At 41.6% G+C, this 27,859-nt stretch overlaps 1 protein-coding gene across 1 annotated transcript; it reads left to right on the plus strand.

Annotated features, from left to right (window-relative positions):
* Window positions 1–112: 112 nt before the first annotated feature.
* On the plus strand, window positions 113–27,095 carry LOC111166593 (uncharacterized). The gene is given in 8 exon segments (XM_089905886.1): window positions 113–187; window positions 10,983–11,315; window positions 23,253–23,379; window positions 23,581–23,641; window positions 24,026–25,333; window positions 25,335–25,369; window positions 25,372–25,431; window positions 25,434–27,095. Coding segments are annotated over 8 exon segments (2,139 nt in total). The 3' UTR covers window positions 25,574–27,095.
* Window positions 27,096–27,859: the final 764 nt, after the last annotated feature.

Genomic DNA, 27,859 nt, shown 5'->3' on the forward strand with positions numbered 1-27,859 from the left:
GTGGGCACAGGCAGGGCTCAGATCCCTCCGGGCTGACTGCTGCTGGCTGTCAGTAGGGCAGGACTTCTCAACAGCCTGCCTTGAGGCCAGCATTCACGGGAGAGGAAAGCCGATGTCGTTGGAGGGGCCGGTGGCAGGGAGGAGGGCAGGTCTGAAGGCTGCTGGCTACACAGGCCAAGGAGGAGAGGTGAGTGGTCCAGTGGGACTAGCGGGGTGCCAGCTCCCCTGAGAGTTGGGCAGGGTTTCTGCAGCCCAGGCCTACAGCAGCAGCCTTTAGCCCTTCTTTTCGGACTTTGCTGAAGCCCTGGGGAAAAGCAGCCACTCTGATGACAGAGCTGATGAGGCCAGGGGCCCTCCCAGCTGCTTGTAATTGGGAAAAGGAAAAGTGAGGTGTGGCTGTCCCGTGTTTCGGTCCACTAACTAGAAGTGGGAGTTCTGAGAGGCCCCAGGGAGTGCAGTAGCGCCTCCCATCAGGCCAGTGTCCTCAGGCTTCCCCAGGGAGCCGGGAGCTAGCCAAACAGGCCACCCCTTGGTGCTGCACCAAGCCAAGTTGGGCTCCAGAGGCCACAGGCTCAGCCTCAGGCCCGGGCACTGCTTGTGACAGAGGGGTCTCACTACCCCAGGTTTGGCTAGGCCCAAGCTTTGTTACCCAGACAGTGAGAAGCCCCAAGAAGGTGGGAAGTAGGGAGCAAGGCAGAGAGGAAGGAAAATGAAAATGGGACTCACATTTTGAGAAGCAAGTCATGGTGCGTGTAACTGAATGTCTTTGAAAGTAGCCCAGAGCTGTAGCACAGGCTTCAAATGATTTTGTGTCTGCAATCATGAGTCACACTACATGCCCCACGAAGGTAGGCATTGGTGAAGTCCAAGCTGTGCTGGAGTAGTAAAAGCTTACACTTCGAAAAAAAAAAAAAAAAAGAAATCAAGGCACAGTTATATAAGGTTTTTTTTTTTTTTTTTTTTTTTTTTTTTGCGGTACGCGGGCCTCTCACTGTTGTGGCCTCTCCCGTTGCGGAGCACAGGTTCCGGACGCACAGGCTCAGCGGCCATGGCTCACAGGCCCAGCCGCTCTGCAGCATGTGGGATCTTCCCGGACCGGGACACGAACCCGTGTCCCCTGCATCGGCAGGCGGACTCTCAACCACTGCGCCACCAGGGTAGCCCTATATAAGGTTTTTGAGGTAGAGGGCTGTACATCAAATGACATATTATTGACAGTTTACATAATCCAGATCTAAGCAGGATCATGGTGGGTCATGTGACCCCTTACAAGATCAAGAAGAAATGTAATCTTTTAAGGAGTTGTCTTGTTGATGCTAGAAAAATGTTACTCTTTATGGTTGAGCCGACATTCCTGCTGATGGGGGAGGTCTAGCTGATACATAATGCAGATACACAATGCACAGTGGGAGGAGAGAGGAAGCCGAAGGGCAGAGAAGAATTTATGTTTAAATTTTTCTTGACTTGCCATAAAATATGCTGCTTATTTCACTCCCTCTCTAGCTCCTCTCAGTTTAGGTTGCTGAAGATTCCACTTTAGACTACTGTGACCTAGAAAACATGGCACACCGTTACCCCAGCTCCCACTCAAGAGGACTGTTTTCCTAGAAAGAACAGACTTCAACTTTTCAAACCGGCCCCCACTGCCTGTTGCTGGGGGTTAATACTTGCTGGATGACTCCTCTTACAAACTTGGGACACGATTCTTTTATTCCCTACACATGGAACAGAGGTGATGCCTTTGTGTGCACTGACAGTACAGGGTGTTGATTGCCCTTTTCCCAGCAGGTGAGGTGGCTGTATCATAAGTCATTCCTGAGGTGCCTGAAGATACAATCAAGAGGACCACTGGCTGCTGTCTCCCCTCCATTGAGCACTCAGCTCTTAGGATGGGATTGTCATTCAGAGAGGCTTCCTATTACCCCCAAACAGCTCCAGGATTGGCACAGAGGTTTTTTCCTGAGTACGGGGTGGTGGGGTGTAGGTGGGTGGGTGGGAAGCGAGCTCTGACTACCTTTCCAAAGAATTAAAGTGCCTGGCAAAAGGTTATGAAAAGTGGAAGTCAAAGGACCCTAGCAAAAAAGTGGAAAATGAGGTGAAAATCAGTTAGGAGTAGATTCTGTATTTAATGAAAGTAGCCTACCTGTACACTGCCTAGTTTTCTGGGTAGAGTTGGGAACTTAGAGTGCTGAGAGGAGGATTCCAAGGGTTAAACAAATATCACGTACTGATTTTGGGAGATATTTCTACAAAGGAACCATAATTGCATTGAATAAATTGGAGAGTAAATTATGCCCTTTCCTGCTCTCCTCCCCCTCTCTGCTCTGTGTCGGTGAAAACAGTCAAGCCATCAGCCACAGATTGATTTAATTTCACCGCTGGGTGAGGTCTGTGAAAGAGCAAGAGAGCCTCACCAATGGTCCTGTCATCCCAGGATACAGCGGGTTTACCCAAAGCTGCGCCCAGCCTGAGGACCTGTGTTAGAGGTTTCACTCTGTCTGGGGTGTGGTGAGAAAAACCACTTTTCAAAAAAACTGCTTTTGTCTTTCCTAGTCACTGCCTAGGCATTTTACAGTATGATAACCCTGCTCACACCCAGAATCTGGACATTTAGATAAAGACTTGAGTTTAGGATTCCACTCTTAGTTCCTGCTAAGGTTTTCTCAGGACATTTATTAAAGTAACCACTTAGGGGGACTTCCCTGGCGGTCCAGTGGCTGAGACTCCGCGCTTCCAATGCAGGGGGCGCAGGTTCCATCCCTGGTTGTGAAAGTAAGATCCCACATGCTGCCAGGCGTGGCCAAAAACAAACAAACAACATAAACAAACAAACAATAAAACCACTTAGAGTTATGCTTGTGAAAAGTTAGTGACCTTTGCACTGTGGATGAAGACTGTTATCTGCCATATCAGTAAACAAAGGATGTTGGGGCCATCTAGCCAGCAAGCGCTGCTGCCACCCCCAAGGGTGCTCCCTGAGGGGATTCAGGATGGAGAAGAGCAGGATACTGGTCCTAGATAGTAAGGACCATCAAGGATAGTAAGTTAAGGTGCATATCAAAGGAACGATTTCAGTGAGCCCAGACTATTGCATCTTCCTGTACATGGAAAAGTGCTAAATTCGTTAACCTGAGATATCTGGTTTTCTTTAATTAACCAGACTACCTGATTTTCATGTTCCAACTACCTGGTTTTTATTGTAAAAATTCCTATGTATTCTGTCTCCTCCCTAACCTCTTCAGAGCAGTCCCTCAGAGTTATCTGAGAGGCTGTCTCCAGGGCTTGAGTCCTCAGAAGTTCTGCCAAATAAAACATATTTCTCGGGCTTCCCTGGTGGCGCAGTGGTTAAGAATCCGCCTGCCAATGCAGGGGACATAGGTTCGAGCACTGGTCTGGGAAGATCCCACATGCCGCGGAGCAACTAAGCCCGTTTGCCACAACTACCGAGCCTGCGCTCTAGAGCCCGCGAGCCACAACTACTGAAGCCCATGCGCCTAGAGCCCATGCTCCACAACAAGAGAAGCCACCACAATGAGAAGCCCACGTACTGCAACGAAGAGTAACCTCCACTCGCCACAACTAGAGAAAGCCTGTGCGCAGCAACGAAGACCCAACGCAGCCAAAAATATAATTAATTAATTAATTTAAAAAACATATTTGTCAACTTTTAGGTTGTGCACTGTTTTTTTGTTTTTTGTTTTTTTTGCGGGACGTGGGCCTCTCACTGTTGTGGCCTCTCCTGTTGCGGAGCACAGGCTCCGGACGCGCAGGCTCAGTGGCCATGACTCACGGGCCCAGCCGCTCCGCGGCATGTGGGATCTTCCCGGACTGGGGCATGAACCCGTGTCCCCTGCATTGGCAGGCAGACTCTCAACCACTGCGCCACCAGGGAAGCCCTGTGCACTGTTTTTTTACTTGACAGCGCCATCCGTCTTATAATTGGTAGGTGCCTACTCTCTCTCCTGCTTGCTCCTGACCTGGGACTGAGGACTGCCCTTTTCCCAGGGTCATTGTAACCCCCCCTCAGCCCCCAACTTCTGGGATGTGTAAGTAATAGATCTCCTGGCTGTACTTGCTTTCTCTGGGTTTATTGAAACTGCACCTTCAATCAAAACAGCCCCATGGGTTTCACTTACCCAAAATGGGAACTCATTTGCTGAGGGAGATACCTGCCCACCCCATGTGGATGGTTATGAGAACTTATAAAAGAGAACCTCACTAAAATGGAGTTGGGAGCCTATGATGGGGACCTGTAGCCCAGTACTTCTCCACATCAGTTGTAGGAGGAATTGTCATTTACACACCTCAACAGTAGAATCTTCATCAGGAAAGAATCATCCTTTATAGGTCACAAAGAGAAGAATGTACATTGCATTTCCTACAAAAAATTGAGTTGCCCAGCAGCTCAGCCAATGAGAAACTGTCATCACCCTGAACTCTCACTTTTCTCCAGTGGACTTTCCATCAAAGCAACTTCTCCTGACTTCCCTGGTGGTCCAGTGGTTAAGACTCTGTGCTTCCAATGCAGGGGGTGCAGGTTTGATCCCTGGTCAGGGAACTGGGATCCCGCATGCTGTGCGGCACAGCCAAAAAAAAAAAAAAAAAAAAAAAGCTCCTCCCAACTTCCTCCTTTATCTCAATAAAACAACATTCCTCTCCTTTCTTTGTTGGTCTTGACTATGGCTTTTGTTATAGCTTGCTTGTCCAGAGTCGCAATCCTTTGCTGTTTCTGCATAAACTCATTTTTACTGGTAAAATAACTTTTATTTTTAAGGTCAAGAACAGGATGTGCCCGTTATTCAGCAGGTCATAATCTGCATATTCTTAATTCAATACAACAGCTCTGACTTCTCAGTACTGTGGGAACGGCCTTCATTAAAATAATCCAGGCAGTCACTGAACAAATAAATAGGCACATAACCATAATAATCCCCAGAAGGAATGGGTCCAGAACCCAGAGTTGCTGCAATATATTACCTAAAATGTCTAGTTTACAACAAAATATGAGACATGTAAAGAAATAGGAAGGTAGGAACCAGATGGTGGGAATAAAGAGCAATTGAAAAATGACCCAACTCTTACAAGGAGACCCCAGTAAAACCAGGTGATGTCTCAGCAAAAAACAGGGAGGCCAGAGGCAGAGGGAAACATTCAAAGCGCACTAGGAAAAAAACCTGTCAACCAACAATCCTATATTCACCAAAACTGCCTTCTGAAAAAAATGAAGGCTGCCCTTCATTTTTCAGATCAACAAAAGCTAAAAGAATATATTGACTGTCAATTGCCCCACAGGAATTACTGGAGGAGTTCTTCAGGCTGTAAGCAAGGGACTCCAGAAGGTAATTCATATCAACATAAAGAAACAAAAACACCCATACAGGTAATTCTGTAAGTAGAAAAGGCAGAATCAATACATATTTTCTCTTTTCTTCTTTTAACTGATGTCAGAGGAACTGTATAAATCCTATGTATGTAATGTGTTACTAGACTGTGTGTAGTAACACACAGTCTAGTAACTGTAACAGTAACAGTCTAATGCGTAACATAGAGCGAATATCCGTGTAGTGAGTGCATTTGCCATTAAAGAGCACAAAGATGGGAGTAAAGCTGTACTGGGCTAAGGAGATGACTACACATGGTAGATAAGTGTAAGAAAATACTTTGGGGGTTATTTCATAAGTTGAAGTAATCTGCATAACAATAATAACACAAAAATGGCAAAAGGGAATAGAGCTTTATATGAGTAACATTTCCGTGTATCACTGGAATTAAGCTAGTATAAATCTGAGTCTCATTTTAGTAATTTAATACATCTATGTTAAAACGGCAACCTCTGAAATGTTTTTAAATATATAATGGAGAAGTCATTTGAAAATGAAAGTGTTACACTTGAAAATATTCACTTAATGCAAAAGAAACTTGTAAAGGAGGACTAAGAACTAAAAACAACATGAGAATTGTAGAAAACAAAAAGTAAAATGGCAGGTATAATTGCAACTATGTCAAAAATGCTAAATGTGAATGGATTACATGATCCAAACAGGAGGAAGAGATTGTCACCCCAGATTAAACAAACAAACTATGATCTAAATTTATATTCTGTGTAGAGGTGATCTCAGAGAGACAACAGCAAGTGGTCTTGAAGCTAGGTTTTAGTTCCCTGCCCAGGAATTGAACCTGGGTAGCCTGGATGAAAAACCAGGAATCCTAGCTGCTAGACCACCAGGCTAGAAGCAAAGTTCCCCTGGCTCTTGCCCCATTTGAAAAATGGATTTCTCAAAGAGGCAAAAACTGTAAAAACAGGTACAGAGTTTATTATCCGAGACACAGCATATCATGTGGGAGAGCACACAGAGAAACAGTTTGTTTAAGACAGAAGCAAGGCAGAAATACACACCTGGAGAGAAGGCGTGTGGGGTCCTCCCTAATGAGGAGCACAGTAAAGAGGTGGTTACATCATTTATACAGGACAGTTCTTCTGGATCTTTGTTTACGTTTGGCCGGTTATCTCATTTGTTTTCCACACTTGACCTGTCCTAGAGCTCTCCCCAATATGCGTGCGCAATTTTTTGCCAAAATGGATTCCAACACAGAGGACTTCAGGAGTATGTCCACACTTTTTGTGGGGTGGTGCCCCCTCCCTTTTTGACCTCCAAGGAGCCTTCCTGCACATGTGCAGATAGGGAGGTTTCCTTGACCTCAGGATTGATAGATGTGGTCCTCTTATCTCGTTACTCCAGCAGAGCTCAGCTCCTGCCATTAACTTTGTCCTTGGTGTGTCTAAGGAAAACAAAGCTCCAATCTACTCTGCTTGACACACTCCCAGCTGCTCAGCCCAGGGACCCAACTACCTTCTACCTGAGAGGAAGCACACGTTAGATGCAAAGATACCAACAGATTGAAAGTAAAAGCGTATGATAGGTACATCTGTGAACAGCACCAACATGAAAACTGGAGAGATTATATAAATACCAGGCAAGATAGACTAGAAAACAAAACATATTAGTAGAGAATTAGCGGATGCAAACTATTATATATAGAATGGATAAACAATAAGGTCCTACTGTATAGCACAGGGAACTAGATTCAATATCGTGTGATAAATCATAAAGGAAAAGAATATAAAAAAGAATGTATATGTATAACTGAATCACTTTGCTGTACAGCAGAAACTAACACAACAGTGTAAATCAGCTATATTTCAATAATAAGTTTAAAAAATACATATTAGTAAAAAGAAAAAAATAACGGAAAAAGAAAAAACCCCAGAAAATCAGAATAGAACTATAAAAAGTGAAGTGGTTGAGTTAGTAAAAAAATCCACCCGTAAAATAAACCTAGACTCTACCTTTGCATAGATGGCTTCTACACAAAGTTCTCCAAAAATTTTAAAGAAGATTTGTCACTGAATTAGACTGGAGACTCCCCTCCTGGCCCCTAGCTGAACCAAAGACCCCCTGGCTGGGTCAGGGAGTTCTTTCCTGCTCAGGTTTGAGCTGCCAATAAGGAAACTGACTTTGGTGCAAGGACGACAGGCTTTTCTTCAATGGCCACAGAAAGAGAAGGGGAGCTAATGCTCTAAAGACACCTTCTCTCTGATTACAAGCAGGGATAAGCTTTTTATAGAAAATGGTGAAGGAGGTTACAGGGGACGAGTGTCTTTTGTCATCCTGACTCATGGAAATGGATGGAGGTTTCCTGGAATGCAATTCAGTTCTCTTTTCTGCTGCTGTGTGGTGGCCCTTCTGGGTCTGGGTCAGAAGCAGGTAGAACCAATATGGCAAGGGGGTGAGGGATGGAGATTTTATTATTACGATGAGATGGTAATCAGCTGTAGAGTGACCTTTGTCCCAATTTTGAAGTTCAGTCAGGTTATCCTGGATTCTTATGGTTAAGGCCTCTTTTTGCTGTCATGTAAACACAACTAGTAGATACAGTTAGTTCTGGTTTTCTGCAAGTTTGCCAGGAGGGAGGTTTCTATTAGAATGGGAGGGTGGGGCGGTTGGCTTCCTTGCCTAAGACAGGTGTACTTGTTTATAGAGGCAATTTAGGCATGGTGGGTTAGGGACGGTCGGGTTGCTCCCCTGGGTGACAGGTTTATTACTGATTTTCACAAAGTCTTGTAAATAATAGAATGAAGACAATACTTCACACTCATTTTGTGAGGCCAGAACTACTCTAATACCAAAGCCAACACATGAAGTACCAAAAAAAAAAAAAAAAGACACACCTATTTCTTTTGTGAATATGGATGGAAAAATACCCAACAAATAGTAGGCACACCTATTTCTTTTGTGAATATGGATGGAAAAACACCCAACAAATACTAGCAAACCCAATACAGCCACAGATAAAAAGAATTATACATCATGATCAAGTGGGATTTGTTCCTGGGATGAAAGTTTGGATTAACATCTCAAAATCATTAATGTAATGAGTGAGGTCAATAGATGCAAGGTCTTCTAAATAGACTCAAAGAAATAATTGACAAAAGAAATAATACCCCTTCATGATTAAAACACTCACCAAAAATAGGAGGGCTTCCCTGGTGGCGCAGTGGTTAAGAATCTGCCTGCCAACGCAGGGGACACATGTTCCAGCCCTGGTCCGGGAAGATCCCACATGCTGCGGAGCAGCTAAGCCCATGCACCACAACTACTGAGCCTGTGCTCTAGAGCCTGCGAGCCACAACTACTGAGCCCACATACCATAACTACTGAAGCCCGGGTGCCTAGAGCCCGTGCTCCACAACAAGAGAAGCCACGGCAATGAGAAGCCTGTGCACTGCAACGAAGAGTAACCCCTGCTCACGGCAACTAGAGAAAGCCCTCGCACAGCAATGAAGACCCAACGCGGCCAAAAATAAAAAAATAAAATAAAATAGATGGAAATGTCCTAACCTCATATTGAGCATCTATGGAAAACCCACAGCTAATATTATATTTAATGGTGAAACAGTGAATGCTTACCCCCAGCCATAACTAACAAAAGATGTCTACTCTTGTCACTTCTGTTTGACAGCTTATTGGAGATTTTAGCCAAGAACTCATTAAACAAGAAAAGGATTAAAATGTGTGCATATTGGTTAGGAAGATGTCAAACTGTCTCTACTTCCAGTCAGGTATCTTATATATAATAAACTCTAGGGTCTGCTAAAAAAAACTATAGGAACTAGTAATTGAATTTAACAAGGTTAAAATCAAAATAAAATAAAAATAACTGCATTTTTATACACTTGCAATGAACATTCTGATAATGAAATTCAGAAAAGAAATGTATTTACAATAGAATCAAACGCAATAAAACAGAATAAATATAACAAAAGAAGTATAAAACAAATACTCTGAAAACTACAAACATGTTTGAAAGAAATTAATTAATGTATAAACAAATGGGAAAACATCCCAGTTTCATGGATCGGAAGACTTAACCTTGTTGAAATGGCCCTTCTCTGCAAAATGATCTAAGATTCAATAATCATAATCTGAACGGTAACTTGATTGGCAATCTGTTTCATAAATTTATAGGGAATTGTAAGGAAACCAGAATAGTCACACCATTCTTGAAAAAGAAAAAAAAATTGTAGGATTAACATTTCTTGATTTCAAAACTTTGTACTAAACAAAGGTAATCAAGATATTGTGGTAGTAACAGAAGGATAGACAATTTTGTTAGTCAATGATACCTCAAGAAAGCTGTGGGGGAAGAGTTTCCAGGATGATTTATTGCTTTTCTTGTAACAGAGATAATAGGAATCAATTGCCTTAGGGATGTCATAGTCATTTACATTTCGAAGTTCACTAGGGTTTGAAGCAAAAACTGATGTAGGGCTTCCCTGGTGGTGCAGTGGTTGAGAGTCCGCCTGCCGATGCAGGGAACACGGGTTCGTGCCCCGGTCCGGGAAGATCCCACATGCCGTGGAGCGGCTGGGCCCGTGAGCCATGGCCGCTGAGCCTGCACGTCCGGAGCCTGTGCTCCGCAACGGGAGAGGCCGCAACAGTGAGAGGCCCGCGTACCGCAAAAAAAAAAAAAAAAAAACCCTCTGAAAAACTGATGTAAAATAAATTTCCTTTCAGTGTAAATGTAGACATGAGAACTTAATGAACACATCTCACACCCTATGGTTAGACTGAGCAGAGTCCTTGCACCCAGCTAGGACTGCGGGCTTCAAATTTCTCACCAGGGCCAAGTGTTCTGGGATTCTTTACCTTAAGTACCAAAAGAGTGGGGGTGGAAAAGGGATGAGGGAAATCTCAGTGCTCGCTAAGATCAAAGACTAAAATGGACCAGCCTTTGTTACACACGGTGAGGTCACACTTAAGTGTGTTCCTTATGAAAAGAACTGTGTCAGGAACGAGTGAGATGTGACCAAAGGACCCCCATCTTTGCTTCCCGCGTTGGAATTTTGCTGAGCTCTCTAAATAAAATGGCTGAATAGTTGCTGAGTTGCCAAATAATGATGTTGATGATGATAACTGGACTTATTCTGGACTAAAGAAAACATACCTTTCCCTAGAAACGGATGAGATGTGTTCCGTAACCCAATGGTATGTATAGACGAATTTTACCCTCCAATCCAAATTCTTGGTAAAGAAGCTTTTAAGCCTGAATGAACAACCCCTTTTTCCTAGAAAAACTTTTACCCATTTTCCTCGGGTCGGACACCATTCTGGGTCTCTCCAGAATCTGTGACCCCTTGAATTGCAATTCTAAGATCCCTCAATAGACTGCCATTTTGCCTCTTTATAATTGGTGGTCCTTATGCTTGACATTCTAAACAAGGGTCATAGTTCCATGAGTGGTTCGCCGCAGCCTTACGCCAAGCTCTTGACCTGCAGAGGACAGATGGCCCATTTGTTACAAGCAGACCTGGCCTGGGCCATCCTCTTGCTCTGTATTTCTCCAACCTGAGACTGAATCGGGAATTCCCGGCGCACATCTGAGCCCACACTTTCACAAAAAGCTGGGAGAAAACATCATAGGCAGCCTCAGGCCAGGAAAACTTTCTGTTTAAATGCAAATGGAGCTGGCTGGTGAGGTTACCACCTGGAGGAGAAGATGTTTGGGCGGAGCCCAGCCCTCCTGCTCTGCAGTCACTCAGGCACGAAGTGGCGGGACTTTCGAACTATCCAATCAGGGGCGCCGCTGGTGGAGGTGGGCGGGGCGACGCACAGCACCCGCAAGAAAGTCGCCACGGACTCCGATGTCCCAGGGAGGATATCTGGCGGTCCCCGCCCTTAATGGTCCCAGTCGTTTCTGCAGTGGTCGTAGGAGGCGTAGGAGGGACTCGAGGAGACCCGGAAAAGCTGGATATGGTGAGTGTGCCTCCCCGGCGTGTGGAGTCGGAGCGGAGAAATTGGTAGCAACCGGCGGGAACAGGCCGAGGCGGGACCCGGGCCTCCCTGCGTTCAACTCCGGAGTCTGCGAACCCGTGTCCACTTGGACAGCCACTGGGACCTTATTCCCTCCGGCTCGCAGCGTGGGGGCGGGGCCTGCAGTCGGGACCCCGGGCGTCCTGTCCCGTCACTGCGCGCCACGACTTCGGCCCCGCCTCCTAGCCTCTCTGGGCAGCTCTGCGCCCGCAGCCCGCGTCTCCCCCAGGGTGTGCGGTAACCACGAGGAGGATCATCAGGGAACAATACTGACTCGGTCCCCGGGGTACCTGTGTATGAGGAGCTGTGTGGGGTCCCCAGTCCCTCCTTTCTCCCCAGGGCGGGACCCGTTTTCTCCTGAGTTTTCCAAGTGGTTGGGGAGCAGGGTCTCAAATCCACGACCCTGTCCCTCTAGCCTAGCTCTTCCTAAAGTGGCAATAAATGCCTCAATTTCCAGATTCCTTCCCGAATTCTAAAACTCCAGCTTCTCCTCTTCGATTCACAGCATCATTATCAACTATTTGTCTTTCGTGGTGCATTTCAAGCAGACCCAATTTTTTTTTGTTTTAATTTTTTCCCCCACAGAGTCATGGATGACTCCTTTTTATAGATTTATATTCGTTGTGGATATTTGACATGAGAGGACAGCCATGAATAACTACGTGGAACTACTGTTTGAATCCTCATGCCTCTCCCTCAGAATCTTTTCTGGGCACAGACATTCTATCCGAAATCCTGCCAGTGGTGGTCCTCTTTGGAAGATTTCCTGGTTGATCTGTCAGCCTTGCCCCTCTCTGGCTTTGTCATAGGACATTTTTCTTCATCCTTTTAACATTCGTCTGTCTGTGTCTTTAGGTTTAAAGTGGATTTCTTGTGGACAACATACGATTAAGTGTGATTTTAAAAATCTGTCATTACTGTATTTGTCTTTCAGTTGTATTGGGACCTTGATTAAAGTGGTGGCTAATACAGTTAGATTAATACCTACCACACCTTTTATTGCTTTTATTTGTTACCCTTGTACTTCGTTTCTTTTTGTCTTCCCACTTTTTCTGCCGTCTCTGGCTTTAACTGAGCATTTTACCTGATTGTTTTTCTTAATCCTCTGTTAGTATATCAATTACACATATTTTTTCACTTTTTTAGTGCTTGCCCTTGAGTTTTCAGTATACATTTACAACTAAGCCACATTTGTCAAGTGCCACTATACCACTTCATTGGGCATGCAGGTACCTCATATGAAGTTATTCCCATTTCCCCCATCTCTGGTCCCTTGTCACATGGCTCTCATTTATTTCACTTATCCATAAGTTTATAATTGCCATACATTCTTGTTCATATTTGAAACAAAGTAGTTATCTGCCATATTAATTATAAGAATTACAGTAGATATTTTACCTTCATATATTGTTTTTCTAATCCTGCATCTTCATCATTTACATTCTTTCTGATGAGTTTCTGAATGTTTCTTTCAAAGTAGGTCTATTAAGACAAAGTCTCAATTTTTTTCTGAGAAAGTCTTTATTCCTCCTTTATTCTTGGAAGATAATTTTGCTTGACACAAAATTCTAGGAGAGCTGTTTTTTGTTTCAAAACGTTAAATATTTCACTCCACTCTTGTTTCTTGCGTGGTTTCTGAAAAGAAGTCTGATTTAATTCTAATCTTTGTTTCTGTATAACTAAGGTGTTTTCCCCTCTGGCTTCTTTCCATATATATTCACGTTGTCTTTGGTTTTGTGTAGTTTGAATACGAGCTACTTGGTTGTGCATTTTTATTGTTTATGTGTTTAGTGTCCTCTGAGCTTCCTGGATCTACAGTGTGTCATGTATCATTAATTTTAGGAAAATCTCAATGATTGTTACTACACTAATTTCTTCTGTTCTTTTCTGTCTTTTCCTTTTGTAATCCCATGATGGTTATAAATCTTCTATTTAAGACAGTTTATGTTAGGGTTCATAGATATTGTTCTGTCTTTTTTGTGTTTCCATTAAACTCTGCTGAAATAGTATTTTTTGACAGGCCATGGTAAGAACAGAATATTTGGGGAATATTAATAATGTTGTATTTATTTTCTCTTTCCCAATTTTAAAGATCGTGGGTTGCCCTGTGACCTAAATGCTGTGAAGAATCTAAGAAGAGAAGTTTATTTCAAGTTATTTTGCTTTTCTCTTGCGAGGTTGGGAATGATAGCTTCTAAGTTATTAAATGCCAGAGCCGGAAGTAGAAGCTTCTGACTCCAATTTTTTTTTAGAGAATATGTTGGGTGTAGGAGTTTATTAATTAATTTATTTATTTTTGGCTGTGTTGGGTCTTCGTTTCTGTGCGAGGGCTTTCTCTAGTTGTGGCAAGCGGGGGCCACTCTTCATCGCGGTGCACGGGCCTCTCACTGTCGCGGCCTCTCTCGTTGCGGAGCACAGGCTCCAGACAGGATCCTCCCAGACCAGGGCTCGAACCCGTGTCCCCTGCATTAGCAGGCAGATTCCTGTGCCACCAAGGAAGCCCTGACTCCAATTTTTTGACAGTTGGCTGTGGACAGCTTTAGAGCCTCATCCCTCCTTCTTCCCCTTGTGACCCACATGTATCCAAGGCAGTGAGAAAGGCTTTCCTCCTACCTTTGGCTTAGGAAAAGATTGAATCCACACATGCTCTGCCCTTGTGTATAAACTCTCACTTTATCCCACCACAAAACCAAAATAAAAAAGTCCACACACGTTTCCTTGCTCTCTCAAGCTATTTCACGCCTGCTTGAGAGGCCTGCCTTACACTCGCCAGAGACCTCAATTATGGAGGAATATACCCTTTTATAGCCTACTGGCAGTGTGTGCTGTCTTCAGCTAAGGGATTCTTATGCTTAGGGGTTAAACTGCATGTTCCTTTTCTCCCTAGATGAGCTTGACAATGGCAGAGGAAGGAAGGACACCTCTACAGTGACTGGTCACAGAGGACTTCCTTCTGATTAGAGGATGGTGATTTTATGTTCTTTGGGAGGAAAGCACTGTGAACAGATTTATGTATTCTATAATCATGGGAATATCCACCATGAAAACATCATGGACTTCAGTGAGCTCCCTTACAATCTGCAGCTCTTAAATTTTTTTTTCAATTTATAAATTCCTTATACTATACGCAAATCCTTGTTGTTTATCTATTTAATATGTAGTAAACTGCATGTGTTAATCCCATACTCCCCATTTATCCCTTTTCCCCCCTTCCCTTTTGGTAACCATAAGTTTGTTTTCTATGTCTGTGAGCCTGTCTGTTTTGTAAATAAGTCCATTTGTACTCTTTTTTAGATTCCACATATAGGAGATATCATATATTTGTCTATCAATATCTGATTTACTTAGTCTAATAGTCTCTAGGTGCATCCATGTTGCTGCAAATGGCATTATTTCCTTCTCTTTTATGGCCGAGTAATAATACATTGCATATATAAACCACGTCTTTGGAATCCGTTCATTTGTTGATGGACACATAGGTTGTTTCCATGTCTTGGCTATTGTAAATTGTGCCGCTGTGAACATTGGGATGCATGTATCTTTTCAAATTAGAGCTTTCCTCTTTTCTTGATAAAAGCCCAGGAGTGGGATTGCTGGATCATATGGTAACTCTTTTTAGTTTTTTAAGGAACCTGCATACTGTACCAATTTACATTCCTGCCAACAGTGTAGGAGGGTTCCCTTTTCTCCACATCTTTTCCAGCATTTATTATTTGTAGACTGATGATGCCCATTCTGACTGGTGTGAGGTGTTACCTCAATGTAGTTTTGATTTGCATTTCACTAATAATTTGTGATGTTGAGCATCTTTTCCTGTGCTTATTGGTCATCTGTATGTCTTCTTTGGAGGAATGTCTATTTAGGTCCCTTTTTAAAAAATAATTAATTTATTTATTTATGGCTGCGTTGGGTCTTCGTTGCTGTGCGTGGGCTTTTTTCTAGTTGCAGTGAGCGGGGGCTACTCTTCATTGCAGTGCGCGGGCTTATTGCGGTGGCTTCTCTTTGTTGCAGAGCACGGGCTCTACGTGCACGGGCTTCAGTAGTTGTGGCACACGGACTCAGTAACTGTGGCTCGCCGGCTCTAGAGCGCAGGCTCAGTAGTTGTGGCCCACAGGTTTAATTGCTCCATGGCATGTGGGATCTTCCTGGACCAGGGCTCGAACCTGTGTCCCCTGCATTGTTGGGCAGATTCTTAACCACTGTGCCACCAGGGAAGCCCTGTTTGTATATTTTAGAAATTAAGCCCTTGTCACTCACATCATTTGCAAATATTTTCTCCCAGTCCATAGGTTGTCATCTTGTTTTGTGTATGGTTTCCTTTGCTGTGCAAAAGCTCATAAATTTGATTAGGTCCCATTTGTTTATTTTTGCTTTTATTTCTATTGCCTTGGTAGGTTGACCTGAGAAAACACTGCTACAATTTATGCAAAAGAATGTTTTGCCTATATTTTCTTCTAGGGGTTTTATGGTATTAGGTGTTATATTTAAGTCTTTAAGCCATTTTGAGTTTATTTTTGTGTATAGTATGTGGGAATGTTCTAACTTCATTGATTTACATGCGGCTGTCCTGTTTTCCCAACACCAGTTGCTGAGGAGAATATCTTTTCTCCATTGTTTATTCTTGCCTCCTTTGTCAAAGATTAATTGATCATAGGGTTTATTTCTGGGCTCTCTATTCTGTTGCATTGATCTCTATGTCTGTTTTTGTTCAGTACCACACTGTTTTAATTACTGTAGCTTTGTAGTATTGTCCAAAGGCTGGGAGGGTTATTCCTCCAACTTTGTTCTTTTTCCTCAGAATTGCTTTGACAATTCTGGGTCTTTTACGGTTCCATATAAATTTTAGGATTATTTGTTCTAGTTCTTTGAAAAATGTCATGAGTAATTTGATGGGGATTGCATTAAATCTGTAGATTGCTTTGAGTAGTGTGGCCATTTTAACAATATAATTCTTTCAATCCTAGAACATTGATATCTTTCCATTTCCTTGAATCACCTTTGGTTTCCTTTATCAATATTTTATAGTTCTCAGCATACAAGTCTTTCACCTCCTTGGTTAGGCATATTCCTAGGTATTTCATTTTTTGGTGATTTTATTTTATTTTTTTTTAAATTAATTAATTAATTAATTTTTGGCTGCATTGGGTCTCTGTTGCTGTGCATGGGCTTTCTCTAGTTGCGGTGAGCAGGGGCTGCTCTTCGTTGCAGTGCATGGACTTCTCATTGCGGTGGCTTCTCTTGTTGCGGAGCACAGGCTCTAGGCGAGCAGGCTTCAGTATTTGTGGCAAGCGGGCTTCAGTAGTTGTGACTTGTAGGCTCTAGAGTGCAGGCTTAGTAGTTCTGGTGCACGGACTTAGTTGCTCTGTGGCATGTGAGGTCTTCCCAGGCCAGGGATCGAACCCGTGTCCCCTGCATTGGCAGGTGGACTCTTAACCACAGCACCACCAAAGAAGTCCTGATGTAATTTTTTTTTAATAAATTTATTTATTATTTATTTTTGGCTGCATTGGGTCTTCATTGCTGCGCAGGCTTTCTCTAGTTGTGGCGAGTGAGGGCTACTCTTCGTTGCAATGAGTGGGCTTCTCATTGCGGTGGCTTCTCTTGTTGTGGAGCCCAGGCTCTAGGCACATGGGCTTCAGTAGTTGTGGCATGTGGGCTCAGTAGTTTTGGTTTGCAGGCTCTAGAGTGCAGGCTCAGTAGTTGTGGCACACAGACTTAGTTGCTCTGCAGCATGTGGGATCTTCCTGGACCAGAGTTTGAACATGTGTGCCTTGCGTTGGCAGACGGATTCTTAACCACTGCACCACAAGGGAAGTCCCTGATGTGATTTTAAATGGGATTGTCTTTTTACTTTCTCTTTTTTATATTTCTTTTTTGGTGTAAAGAAATGCAACAGATTTCTGTATGTTTATCTCATATTCTGCTGCCTTGCTGAATTCATTTGTCAGTTCTAGTAGTTTTTGTGTGGAGTCTTTAGGGTTTTTATATAGAGTATCATGTCGTCTTCATATAATGACAATTTTACCTTTTCCCTTCTGATTTGGATTTCATTTCTTTTTCTTCTGTGATTCCTGTGGCTAGGACTTCCAATACTCTGTTGAGTAGAAGTAGTGGAAGTGGGCATCCTTGTCTCATTCCAGAATTTACTGGGAATGCTTTCAGCTTTTCACCATTGAGTGTTATGTTGGCTGTGGGTTTGCCAAAAATGGCTTTTATTATGTTGAGATATGTTCTTTCTATAACCACTTTGGTGAGAGTTTTTATGATGAATGTGTGTTAAATTTTATCAGACACTTTGTCTTCACCTGTTGACATGATCATGTGGGTTTTGTCTTTTCTTTTGTTGATGTCATGTATCACATTGATTGATTTGTGTGTGTTGAACCATCCTTGTGAGCCTGGGATGAATCCAACTTGATCATGTTGTATGGTCCTTTTTGTGTATAGTTGGATTTGATTTGATCATATTTTGTTGAGAATTTTTGCATCTGTATTCATCAAAGGTATTGGCCAGTAATTTTCTTGTTTATGTAGTGTCTTTGGTTTTGGCATCAGGGTGATGGTTGCTTCATAGAATGACTTTGGGAATGTACCCGCCTCTTCAGTCTTTTGGAATAATTTGATAAGGATCAGTATAAGTTCTTCTTTGTATGTTTGGTAGAATTCCCCAGGGAAGCTCTCTGGTCCTGGACTTCTGTTTGCAGGGAATTTTTTGTTTTTGTTTTTATATTGCAGCTTCAATTTTTTTTTAATTAAATTAATTTTTGGCCACACCACATGGCTTGTGGGATCTTAGTTCCCCGACCAGAGGTTGAACCCAGACCACAGCAGTGAAAGTGTTGAGCCCTAACCACTGGACCACCAGGGGATTCGCACAGTTTCCATTTAACTCCTAGTGCTTGGTCGTTCAAATTATCTCTTTCTTCTTGACTCAATTTGGGCAGGCTGTATATTTCTAGGAACTTGTACGTTTCTTCTAGGTTGTCCATTTTGTGGGCATATACTTGTTTATAGTATTCTCTTAAGATTTTTTTGTATTGCTGTGGTATTGGTTGTTGTTTTTCCCCTTTCATTTCTCATTTTGTTTCTTTGGGTCCTCTCTCTTTTCTTTTTGATGAGCTTGGCTAGAGGTTTGTTGATTTTTTTTTTTATCTTTTCAAAAAACCAGGTCTCAGTTTTGTTGATCTTTTCTAATTTTTTAAAAAATCTCTATTTACTTCCTCTCTGATCTTTATTATTTTCCTCTTTCTGTGACTTTAGGTTTTGTTTGTTCTTTTTCTAATCTTTGTAATGGTAGGTTAGGTTATTTATTTGGAATTTGTTGTTTTTGTTTAAAGAAGCCGTGTATCACTATGAAATTCCCTCGTAGATCTGCTTTTGCTTCATCTCATAGATTATGTATGGCTGTGTTTTCATTTTCATTTTTCTTGAGGTATTCTTTAATTTCCTCTTGGATTTCATTGTTGACCCATTGGTTTTTTTAGGGACATGTTGTTTTTAGTCTCCATGTAATCATTTTTTTCTCATTTTTCTTTCTGTGCTTCATTTCTGGTTTCATGCTGCTGTGGTCAGAAAAGATGCTTGAAATAATTTCTGTCCTCTTAAATTTGTTGAGCCTTGTTTTTTGTTCTACTATGTAGTTTATCCTAGAGAATGTTCCATGTGCACTTGAAAAGAATGTGTATTCTGGTTTCTTTGGATGTAGTGTCCTATATATAGCTATTAAGTCTAACTATTGTGTCATTCAGAATCTCTGTTGCCTTACTGATTTTCTGTCTGGAAGATCTGTCCATTGATGCCACTGGGGTGTTAAACTCTCCTACTATTACCGTATTCCCATCAATTTCTCCTTTTATGTCTGCTCATATTTGTTTTATGTATTTAGATGCTCCTACATTGGGTGCATGTGTGTTAATGAGTGCAATATCCTCTTCTTGTATTGATCCTTTTATCATTATCCAGTGTCCTTCTTTGTCTTTCTTTATTGCCTTTGTTTTAAAGTCTATTTTGTCTGATATGAGTATTGCTACCCCTACTTTCTTGTAATTTCCATTTGTATGAAATATCTTTTTCCATTCCCTTACTTTCAATGTTTATGTTTCTTTTGCCGTAAATCGGGTCTCTTGTAGGCAGCATATTGAAAGTTCTTGTTTTATTGTCCAATTTACCACTCTGTCTTTTGATCGGAGCATTTATTCCATTGACACATAAAGTAGTTATTGATAAGTATGTACTTATTGACATTTAAAACCTTGTTTTCCAGTTGATTTTATATTTCTTATTTGTTCCTTTCTTCTTTTTGTTTTTCCCTTTGTAGTTTGATGGTTTTCTTTGTATTATGCTTGAGTTTCTTTCATTTTGGGTTTTGTGAATCTATTGTATGTTTTTGGTTTGTGGTTAGCCTGATTTTTAAGTTTGTTAACCTGTAAATGTATGTACTTGCTTTAGACTGGTAGTCATATAAGCTCAAACACATTGTAAAAGATCTACATTCTTACTCCCCTCCCACACGTTTTGTGATTTTGATGTCTTATTTTACATCTTCGTGTTTATTACCCTTTTGCTGTTCCTTATAGTTATAATTGCTTTCACAGTATTCTTTTGATTCTTTTTTAATCTATGTACTGGTTTATTTAAGTGATCTTCAGTCTTCTTATATATTTACCTTTACTATTTTGGTTTTCCCATTCATATAGATTCTTGCTTTTCCGTTTAGAGGGGACCTTTCTATATTTCTTGTAAGATAGGCTTAGTACTGCTATATTCTTTTAGTTTTTGCTTTTCTGAGAAATTCTATATCTCTCCTTCTAGTTTAAATGATAATCTTGCTGGGTGGAGTATCCTAGGTTGCAGGTTTTTCCCTTTCAGGACTTTCAGTGTATCTTGCTACTCCTTCTGCCCTGCAAAGCTTCTGTAGAGAAATCAGCTGATAGCCTTATGTGGATTCCCTTGTGATTGACTCTTTGGTTTTCTCTTGTTGCCTTTAGAATCCTCTCTTTATCTTTACTTCTTCCCATTTTAATTATGATATATCTTAGAGCAGGTCTGTTTGGGTTCATCTTGTTTGGGACCCTCTGTGCTTCCTGTACCTGGATCTCTGTTTCCTTCTTTAGGTTTGGGATGTTTTCAGCCATAATTTATTCAATACTTTTTCAATCCCCTTTTCTCTTTCTTCTCCTTCTTGGATTTTATTATGCATAAATTGGCATGCTTTATATTGTTCCATACATCTGATATGTTGCTTTCATATTTTTCATTTGTTTTTCTGTCTGCTGTTCTGATTGGGTGATTTCCATTATTCTTTCTTCCAGGTCACTTGTTCATTGTTCTGCATTATTAAGTTTGCTATTTATTATGTTTAACTCAGTATTCATATTGGCAATGGAGTTGTCTAATGTTGATTGGCTCATCTTTATAGTTTCTAGTTCCTTGTTGCAGTGATCCACATTTTTATTGGTAGCCTTTCTTAATACCTTCAGCATTTTTATTACCTCCTTTTTGAGCTTGGGGTTTGGTAGACTGGAGAGGTCTGTTTTATTGTTTGTTCTTTAAGGGGATTTCTCTTGTTCTTTTAATTGGGAGTAGTTCCTCTGCTATTTCATTTTTCTTATATTTCTCTGACTCTGTCAGTTTAGGAGAAACAGTTATCTACTGTGGTCTTGCAGTGCTGATGTTTTGTGGGAGTGTCACTGTGTAGACTGCTTGAGTCCAATATTCATGGTGCAAGGGCTGTTTTTAGTATGTATGCTTGCCATGTGTCTCATCAGGTTCTGCTGGCCCTTGTTGGTGTGTTTGGCCTTGTGGAGACTGCACTGGATGTTTGGTGGGGCCTCCTCTTTGCTCTGTGGTTGTCACAGGTCTGTTGGGGGCAGGGTCTGCTCTCTAGTTGTTGGAATAGAAGCTCCTAGATCCGGTTCTAAGCTGTGGTGTGAGGTAGGTGACACTGGAGGCCTCCCACTGGGAGAGGAGCTGCTTCATCTTCATCCCCAGGAGATGTCTGTGGGGTGTGTGATTCTGTGGTGCTACTTGCCACCTGGTGTGCGTACCCACAGAGATCACTGCTGCTGGCACTGCCCTTGATGGCCACCTTCCCTTGGGGGCTCTGGTAATCAGGTTAGAGATTCCTTAGATGTGTATGTGTGCCCAAAGAGCCACCAGTGTTTAAACCCACAGAGTCATGTCCCCTTGAGCCAGCAGATAGTCGGCTCAGGTGGCTCTCAGGCAAGCACAAGCAGTCCCGGTCCCAAAATCTGTTGGAACAAGAACCCGCTGGAGCTGCATCCCAGCACCCGCAGTAGGACTGCCTGCAATTGGCTCAGATTTCAGCCCTGCCTCTGCTTGTGCAGGCCCACAAAGTTCAAAGAACCCACTGCAGCTAGATCCCTTCTATGAGCATGCTGACACTGATGCTGCTATGGCAGACCTGTTCCCCTCCTGCCCGTGTTGACAATGGGGCTCCTATGGCAGACTCACTCTCCGTCCTGCTCATGCCCCCAGTTGCGACCCAGGCCACAGTCCAGGCCCTGTGGGCTGTCTCTGTGCAGGCAAACTGAGTCCTCTCCCTGGGTCTGTCCGTTGAAGCCACGTTTCTGCACCCAGTCATTGCACACACCAGCAGGCACATGTCTTGGGCTGAGAAGTGCGGGCACGTTACCAGGACCTTCAGTTCCGATCTCTCTCTACCCTGCCAGGCTACAGGCCAGCTGCCACACTCTCCTTTTCAGCCTTTGAAGCTCCCTATCTATCCTGGTGGACCTCCCAGCTGGTGAAGGAGGTTCCCTGGCTTAGGGGACCTTGCCTTTTTTACAGCTCCCTCCCAGGGGCACAGGTCCCATCTCAGTTCCTCTTCTCTCTTCTCCCTTCATCCTACCCAGTTATGTGGGGATCTTTCTTGCAGCTTTGGTTATATGAGATCTTCTGCAAGCTTTAAATAGGTATTCTAAAAAAATTGTTCCACATGTAGATGTACTGGCGGGAGGAGGTGAGTTCCACGTCCCTCCACTCCTCCATCTTGTTCTCCTCTCCTTAACTTGTTTTTTAATGTCAGCAGGGATGAGGATCGACTGTCATGGTGTGCCACATGGGCTCTTCTGACATTATTATCTCAGTGTGTATGCCTGTGTGTTCCCAGAATTGGCAGGAAGCTGCCCTGAGGTGCAGGAGTGTAGGGATTTTGTGGTTTAAGTTGTCATGCCTTCTTTTGTCATGTCTGAATTCTGTTCCAAATAGCTTTCTAGTCCATTAAATTGGACAGAGAGACAAAGGAGGTACTGAATCTGTAATACATATGACACAGGGCAAAAGCAGTGCTTCTCCCCAAGAATATTTTCATTCAGCCAGTTGTATCTTGTCACTTTTAATGTCCTAGAGGACTGTAGGATCTGTGACTAGCTGGACCTTGTTAAATGTTACATGCCAGAGGCCTCCTGGACTCTCATGCCTGGTAATGGGAAGAGAAGAAAAAGCTTGTAGTTATTCACAGTGGTTTATGCATTGAGACCTCACACAGATTTGACCCCTTGTCTCTTGGAGTGCTGGAATTGGTGGGTAATAAGGAAGGAAATGAAATAATTTTTCTCATAAGGAATTGATGGTCTTAAAATGATAATATTGGTTTCATTTGTATAGCATTTCTGTCATTTCCCAGTGTTCTCTGAGCCCTGCCATTAGAGAGAAATAAAATGTAATGTGATCACAGTAAAAATGTGTAAATAATTTTCATGTCTTTATGGTACTGATAAATTAATGAGGAAGAAGGTATGGACAGAGGGTGAGTAAATGTTTGGAAAGGACAGAATCACACATAACCTTCCCATAAATGGAATATAGGTGTCCAGTGCTGTCACTCATCCTACTGTACACATACTTGGGATGTTTTAGGACTCATTGACCTGTGAGGATGTGGCTGTGAACTTCACCCTGGAGGAGTGGGCTCTACTGAACCCTACACAGAAGAAACTCTACAGAGATGTGATGCAGGAAACCTTTAGGAACCTGGCCTCAGTAGGTAAGGATGGGGACTTTCCATCAGTTACTCAGATAGAGATCAAATGCTTCTTGCTCATTGATGTTCTAAGTTGTGTAATGTGAGAAGGGAGGATGTTGGTATATAAACCAGGCATGATCACAGCTAACAGTGTACATAGAGTCAAATAATATTTCTTTAATTTCCAATCTTTGGAATCATTTTACTGGGTCTGCATTTTAGGAACAAAATGGGATGATGATGACATTGAAGAGCAGTACAAAAACCAGGGGGGAAAACCAAGGTAAGTCACACTGACAATAGAAAGCTTTGGCTCACGTGAGAATCCTGGTATATTATGAAATTTTAAAAACGTGCAAACGAAACAAATAGCCCTTTCTTCTAATTTAATTATTCTTAGAAAGTTTCTTTCAAAAATATTTTCTTAAATGTTATATAAATGTCCAGTATTTGCAAAATAATTCACTTGCAAGCAATATTAATAAACCCTGTATTTGAATATTACTTTTCAATAGAAAGGGTGCAGTCCGTTGCGGAGCATTCAGTATATTCAATTCCTAACAATTCACACAAATTAGAAAACCACACTATTCCTATCAATTGTAATAAATGCAATACATATAAAATGATTAATAAATCATTAATAATGTGCTTCTCACATTTTCAGAAATCATACGGCAGTGAGATTCTCTGAGCGTAAAGACCATAATCCATGTGGAGGAAATTTCAACCTTATTCCACCTCTTGATCAGAACAAGAAAACTCCTGGATTAAAATCATGTGAATGCAGTGTATGTGGACAAGTCTTCATGCATCATTCATCTCTTAATAGGCACATGAAATGTCATATTGAACACAAACCTCAAGATTTTAAAAAATATGATCAGGGACTGTATAATACATATAAATGTAAGGAATGTGGGAAAGTTTACAAATATTACAGTTCCTTACAGAGGCACAAAAGAACTCACACAGAAGAGAAACTGTATGAATTCCAGCAATGTGGAAAAAGTTTCAGTAATCATCAAGGTTTCCAAACACATGAAAGAATTCACTCTGGAGAGAAGACCTATGAATGTAAGCAATGGGGTAAAGGTTTACGTTCTCAAAAAGGTTTCCAAAAACATGGAAGAGATCACACTGGAGAAAAACCCTGTGAATGTAAGGCATGTGAGGAAGCATTGATTAACCCCAGTTCTCTCCAAATACATGAAAGGAGTCACAGTGGAGAGAAACCATATGTGTGTAAAACATGTTGTAAAGCATTTAGTATTCCCAGATACCTTCGAGAACATGAAAGAACCCATACTGGAGAAAAACCCTATGAATGTAAAGTATGTGGGAAATTCTTCGCTTCCACTTACGTTCAAGTGCATGAAAGAGCTCACACTGGACAGAAACCCTATCAATGTCAGGAATGTGGGAAAGCCTTCGTTTGTCCCTCAGGCATTCGAAGGCACATGAGACTGCACACTGGAGAGAAACCATATAAATGTGAAGAATGTGGGAAAGCATTCAATAATCCCAGTTCTCTTCACATACACAAAAGGACTCACACTGGAGAGAAACCGTATATGTGTAAAACATGTTCTAAAGCATTTAGTATTCCCAGATATCTTCGAAAACATGAGAAAACCCATACTGGAGAAAAACCCTATGAATGTAAAATATGTGGGAAAACCTTCAGTTCCACCTATGTTCAAGTGCATGAAAGAATTCACACTGGAGAGAGACCCTATAAATGTAAGGAATGTGGGAAAGCCTACATATCTCTCTCAGGCATTCAAAGACACATGAGCCTGCACACTGGAGAGAAACCATATAAATGTGTAGAATGTGGGAAAGCATTTATTATTCCCAGTTTTCTTCAAACACATGAAAGGACTCACACTGGCGAGAAACCGTGTGTGTGTAAAATATGTTCTAAAGCATTTCGTTTTTCCAGTTCTCTTCAAAAACATGAAAGAACTCATACTAGAAAAACCCTATGACTGTAAAATATGTGGGAAAACTTTGCTTCCATTAATGTTCAAGTGCATGAAAGAACTCACCCTGGAGAGAAGCCTTATGAACGTAGGAATGTGGGAAAGCCTACATTTCTGTCTTAGGCATTCAGAGACACATGCATACTACAGAGAAACCATGTAAATATGAAGAATATGGGAAAACCTTTTCTGATCTCTCTACTTTGCAAAAGCATGAAAGGGTTCACTAGATAATAAATATAGTTTTTAAAGAGCCTAGGAAAGACTTCAGTGGGCCCACATACTTATATGTGAAAACTCCCATAGAAACAAATATAAATGTCAGTAACATGAGGTAACTTGTTGGAAAGTAATCCAAGAATAATGTTTCAGAAAATCTTCAATATAAAAGACTTGTTATAAAAATTTATAAATATATGTGTTTACTAAGGATCTTTATGAAAGTGCCTTTCTTGATGTTGGATTTGTACAAGTTACCCTCAGAAATGAATATTTAGGTGAGGTAATTCTGGAAGTCATCTTTTAATAATAATTCATAAGGTTACAAGGTAGTGATTTTTCCTTTAATCAGGTAATGATATTTTCTTTTTCCATTTTTAAGTCTATTGGACCTATGGGTGATTAAAGTGTAGTTGGTTTTTTTTTTTTAACATCTTTATTGGAGTATAATTGCTTTACAATGGTGTGTTAGTTTCTGCTTTATAACAAAGTGAATCAGCTATACGTATACATATACCCCATAAGGTGTAGTTCTAATAGGCAATTAGGCTTGGTATTTGTTGAGATTTTCCTACTGGCCTTGGGTGGCAGTTCTTGGATATCCTTAATCTGTTATATATACTGTACCTTTATTACAGGAAGATCTTTTCTGGGTGGTGGTGAGTATAGGAGCCTTTTTCCATTTTCCATACTGTTAAACACTTGGAATAATTTTTTCTGTATGGCAAGGTTGTCAAAGGGTGTACATTCACGTAAATTATGTTTTTCCATTTGCTTCTTCATTCCTTCTGACTGGTATTTGGTGAATAGACTTTGAAGAAGAGAGTCTTGTGATAGGACAAAAAATCTAGAGTTGGAGATATCCTGCCTGTGAGTAATATTAGGACCTAGATTTTCCACAATCTATCCCCTTTGTGATTCAATGTTAGAATTAACCAATAGCGTCACCTGTGTACAATTTAAAGGCAGATGAGAAGAAGGCATACTTCAGATTTTGGAGCCACCATGCTGGGAGAGAGACAGATACCTAGGAGGTTTGAGGACACCACCTTTCATCCTATTTTCCAGATTCTGTGCCTTTGTATTCAAGAGTATCCTCAAAACCACCACCAACTGTTTGATTTCTATTATCAGAAGTGTAGTTTTCCTCTGATGTCTTCACAATTCTACATCAAAATCTGTTAGAGTTTGAATTTTTCTGTGAAGCCTTCTGTGTCCACTTGGAAAATAATTCAGAATTTCATGGTTTGGAGTATTGTTTGATTACCCTCTTCTGTAGATTATAGCTTCATCATGTCTAACTTGTGTAGGAAACACCTTATGCTGTTAACATTGCTGGTGAGTATGTTTTCCTGATTCACCATGACATTCACAATTGTGCAGCGATGAACAATGACTTGGGAGTTTGCTGCGTTTGTGCAGTGGCTGCCTTGACCCACTCCTTCTATATGAGAATAAGCCCCTTCCTCATATCAAGAAAAGTATGGGTGTTTTCTGTTACTTGTAGCTGAATATAATCCCTCTTTGTTTTCAGTTATGTTTGATTGTACATGATTAAAAGTATGTTCATTTTTTGGTGAAAGAAATGATTCTGTAGTTTCGGAGAGATATTTTATCAACTCTTTCCTAAGCTTTCGTATGCTAACAAATATTGTGGTTTATCTTTTCTCAGAATATATTTTAAAATACCCATTATAATTATGGATATTCAGATAAATTTGCATCTTTCTTCATTTAATCATTATATTTTTGCATTAGTATTATCATGTTCAAGTATTTTTTTCTCAGAGAAATTTTACTTTTTTGTAGTTAAAATTTTTGATTTGAAATTCATTTCTCATTCACTCTTAATACCAAAAATGTAAAAATTTTTCAGTGCCCTCTGCCACTGACCCATAGGATCACACCTGTAGTCAAAGAGGGGAGTAGAGGGGGCTTCCCTGGTGGCGCAATGGTTCAGAGTCCGCCTGCCAATGCAGGGGACACGGGTTCATGCCCTGGTCCGGGAAGATCCCACATGCCGTGGAGCGTCTGGGCCCGTGAGCCATGGCCGCTGAGCCTGCGTGTCCGGAGCCTGTGCTCCGCAACGGGAGAGGCCACAGCAGTGAGAGGCCCGCGTACCACAAAAAAAAAAAAAAAAAAAAAAGGAGTATAATGAATTTTAATAAGAATGAACACAGACCGCAAAGGACTGTGAAGTATAATAGCAACAGGATGCTGAAATGGACTTCTTATAGGATTTTGACTCTTGTTAGAGGATATGATTGCTATTTAACCAAGCAAGATGTTTTTCTGTA

Source organism: Delphinapterus leucas, unplaced genomic scaffold (assembly GCF_059928025.1).
Source record: "Delphinapterus leucas isolate spDelLeu-1000000601 "Yukka" unplaced genomic scaffold, BTC_Dleu_Yukka2 spDelLeu_asBTCV2_sq25, whole genome shotgun sequence".
In the NCBI taxonomy this organism is placed as follows: Eukaryota; Metazoa; Chordata; class Mammalia; order Artiodactyla; family Monodontidae; genus Delphinapterus; species Delphinapterus leucas.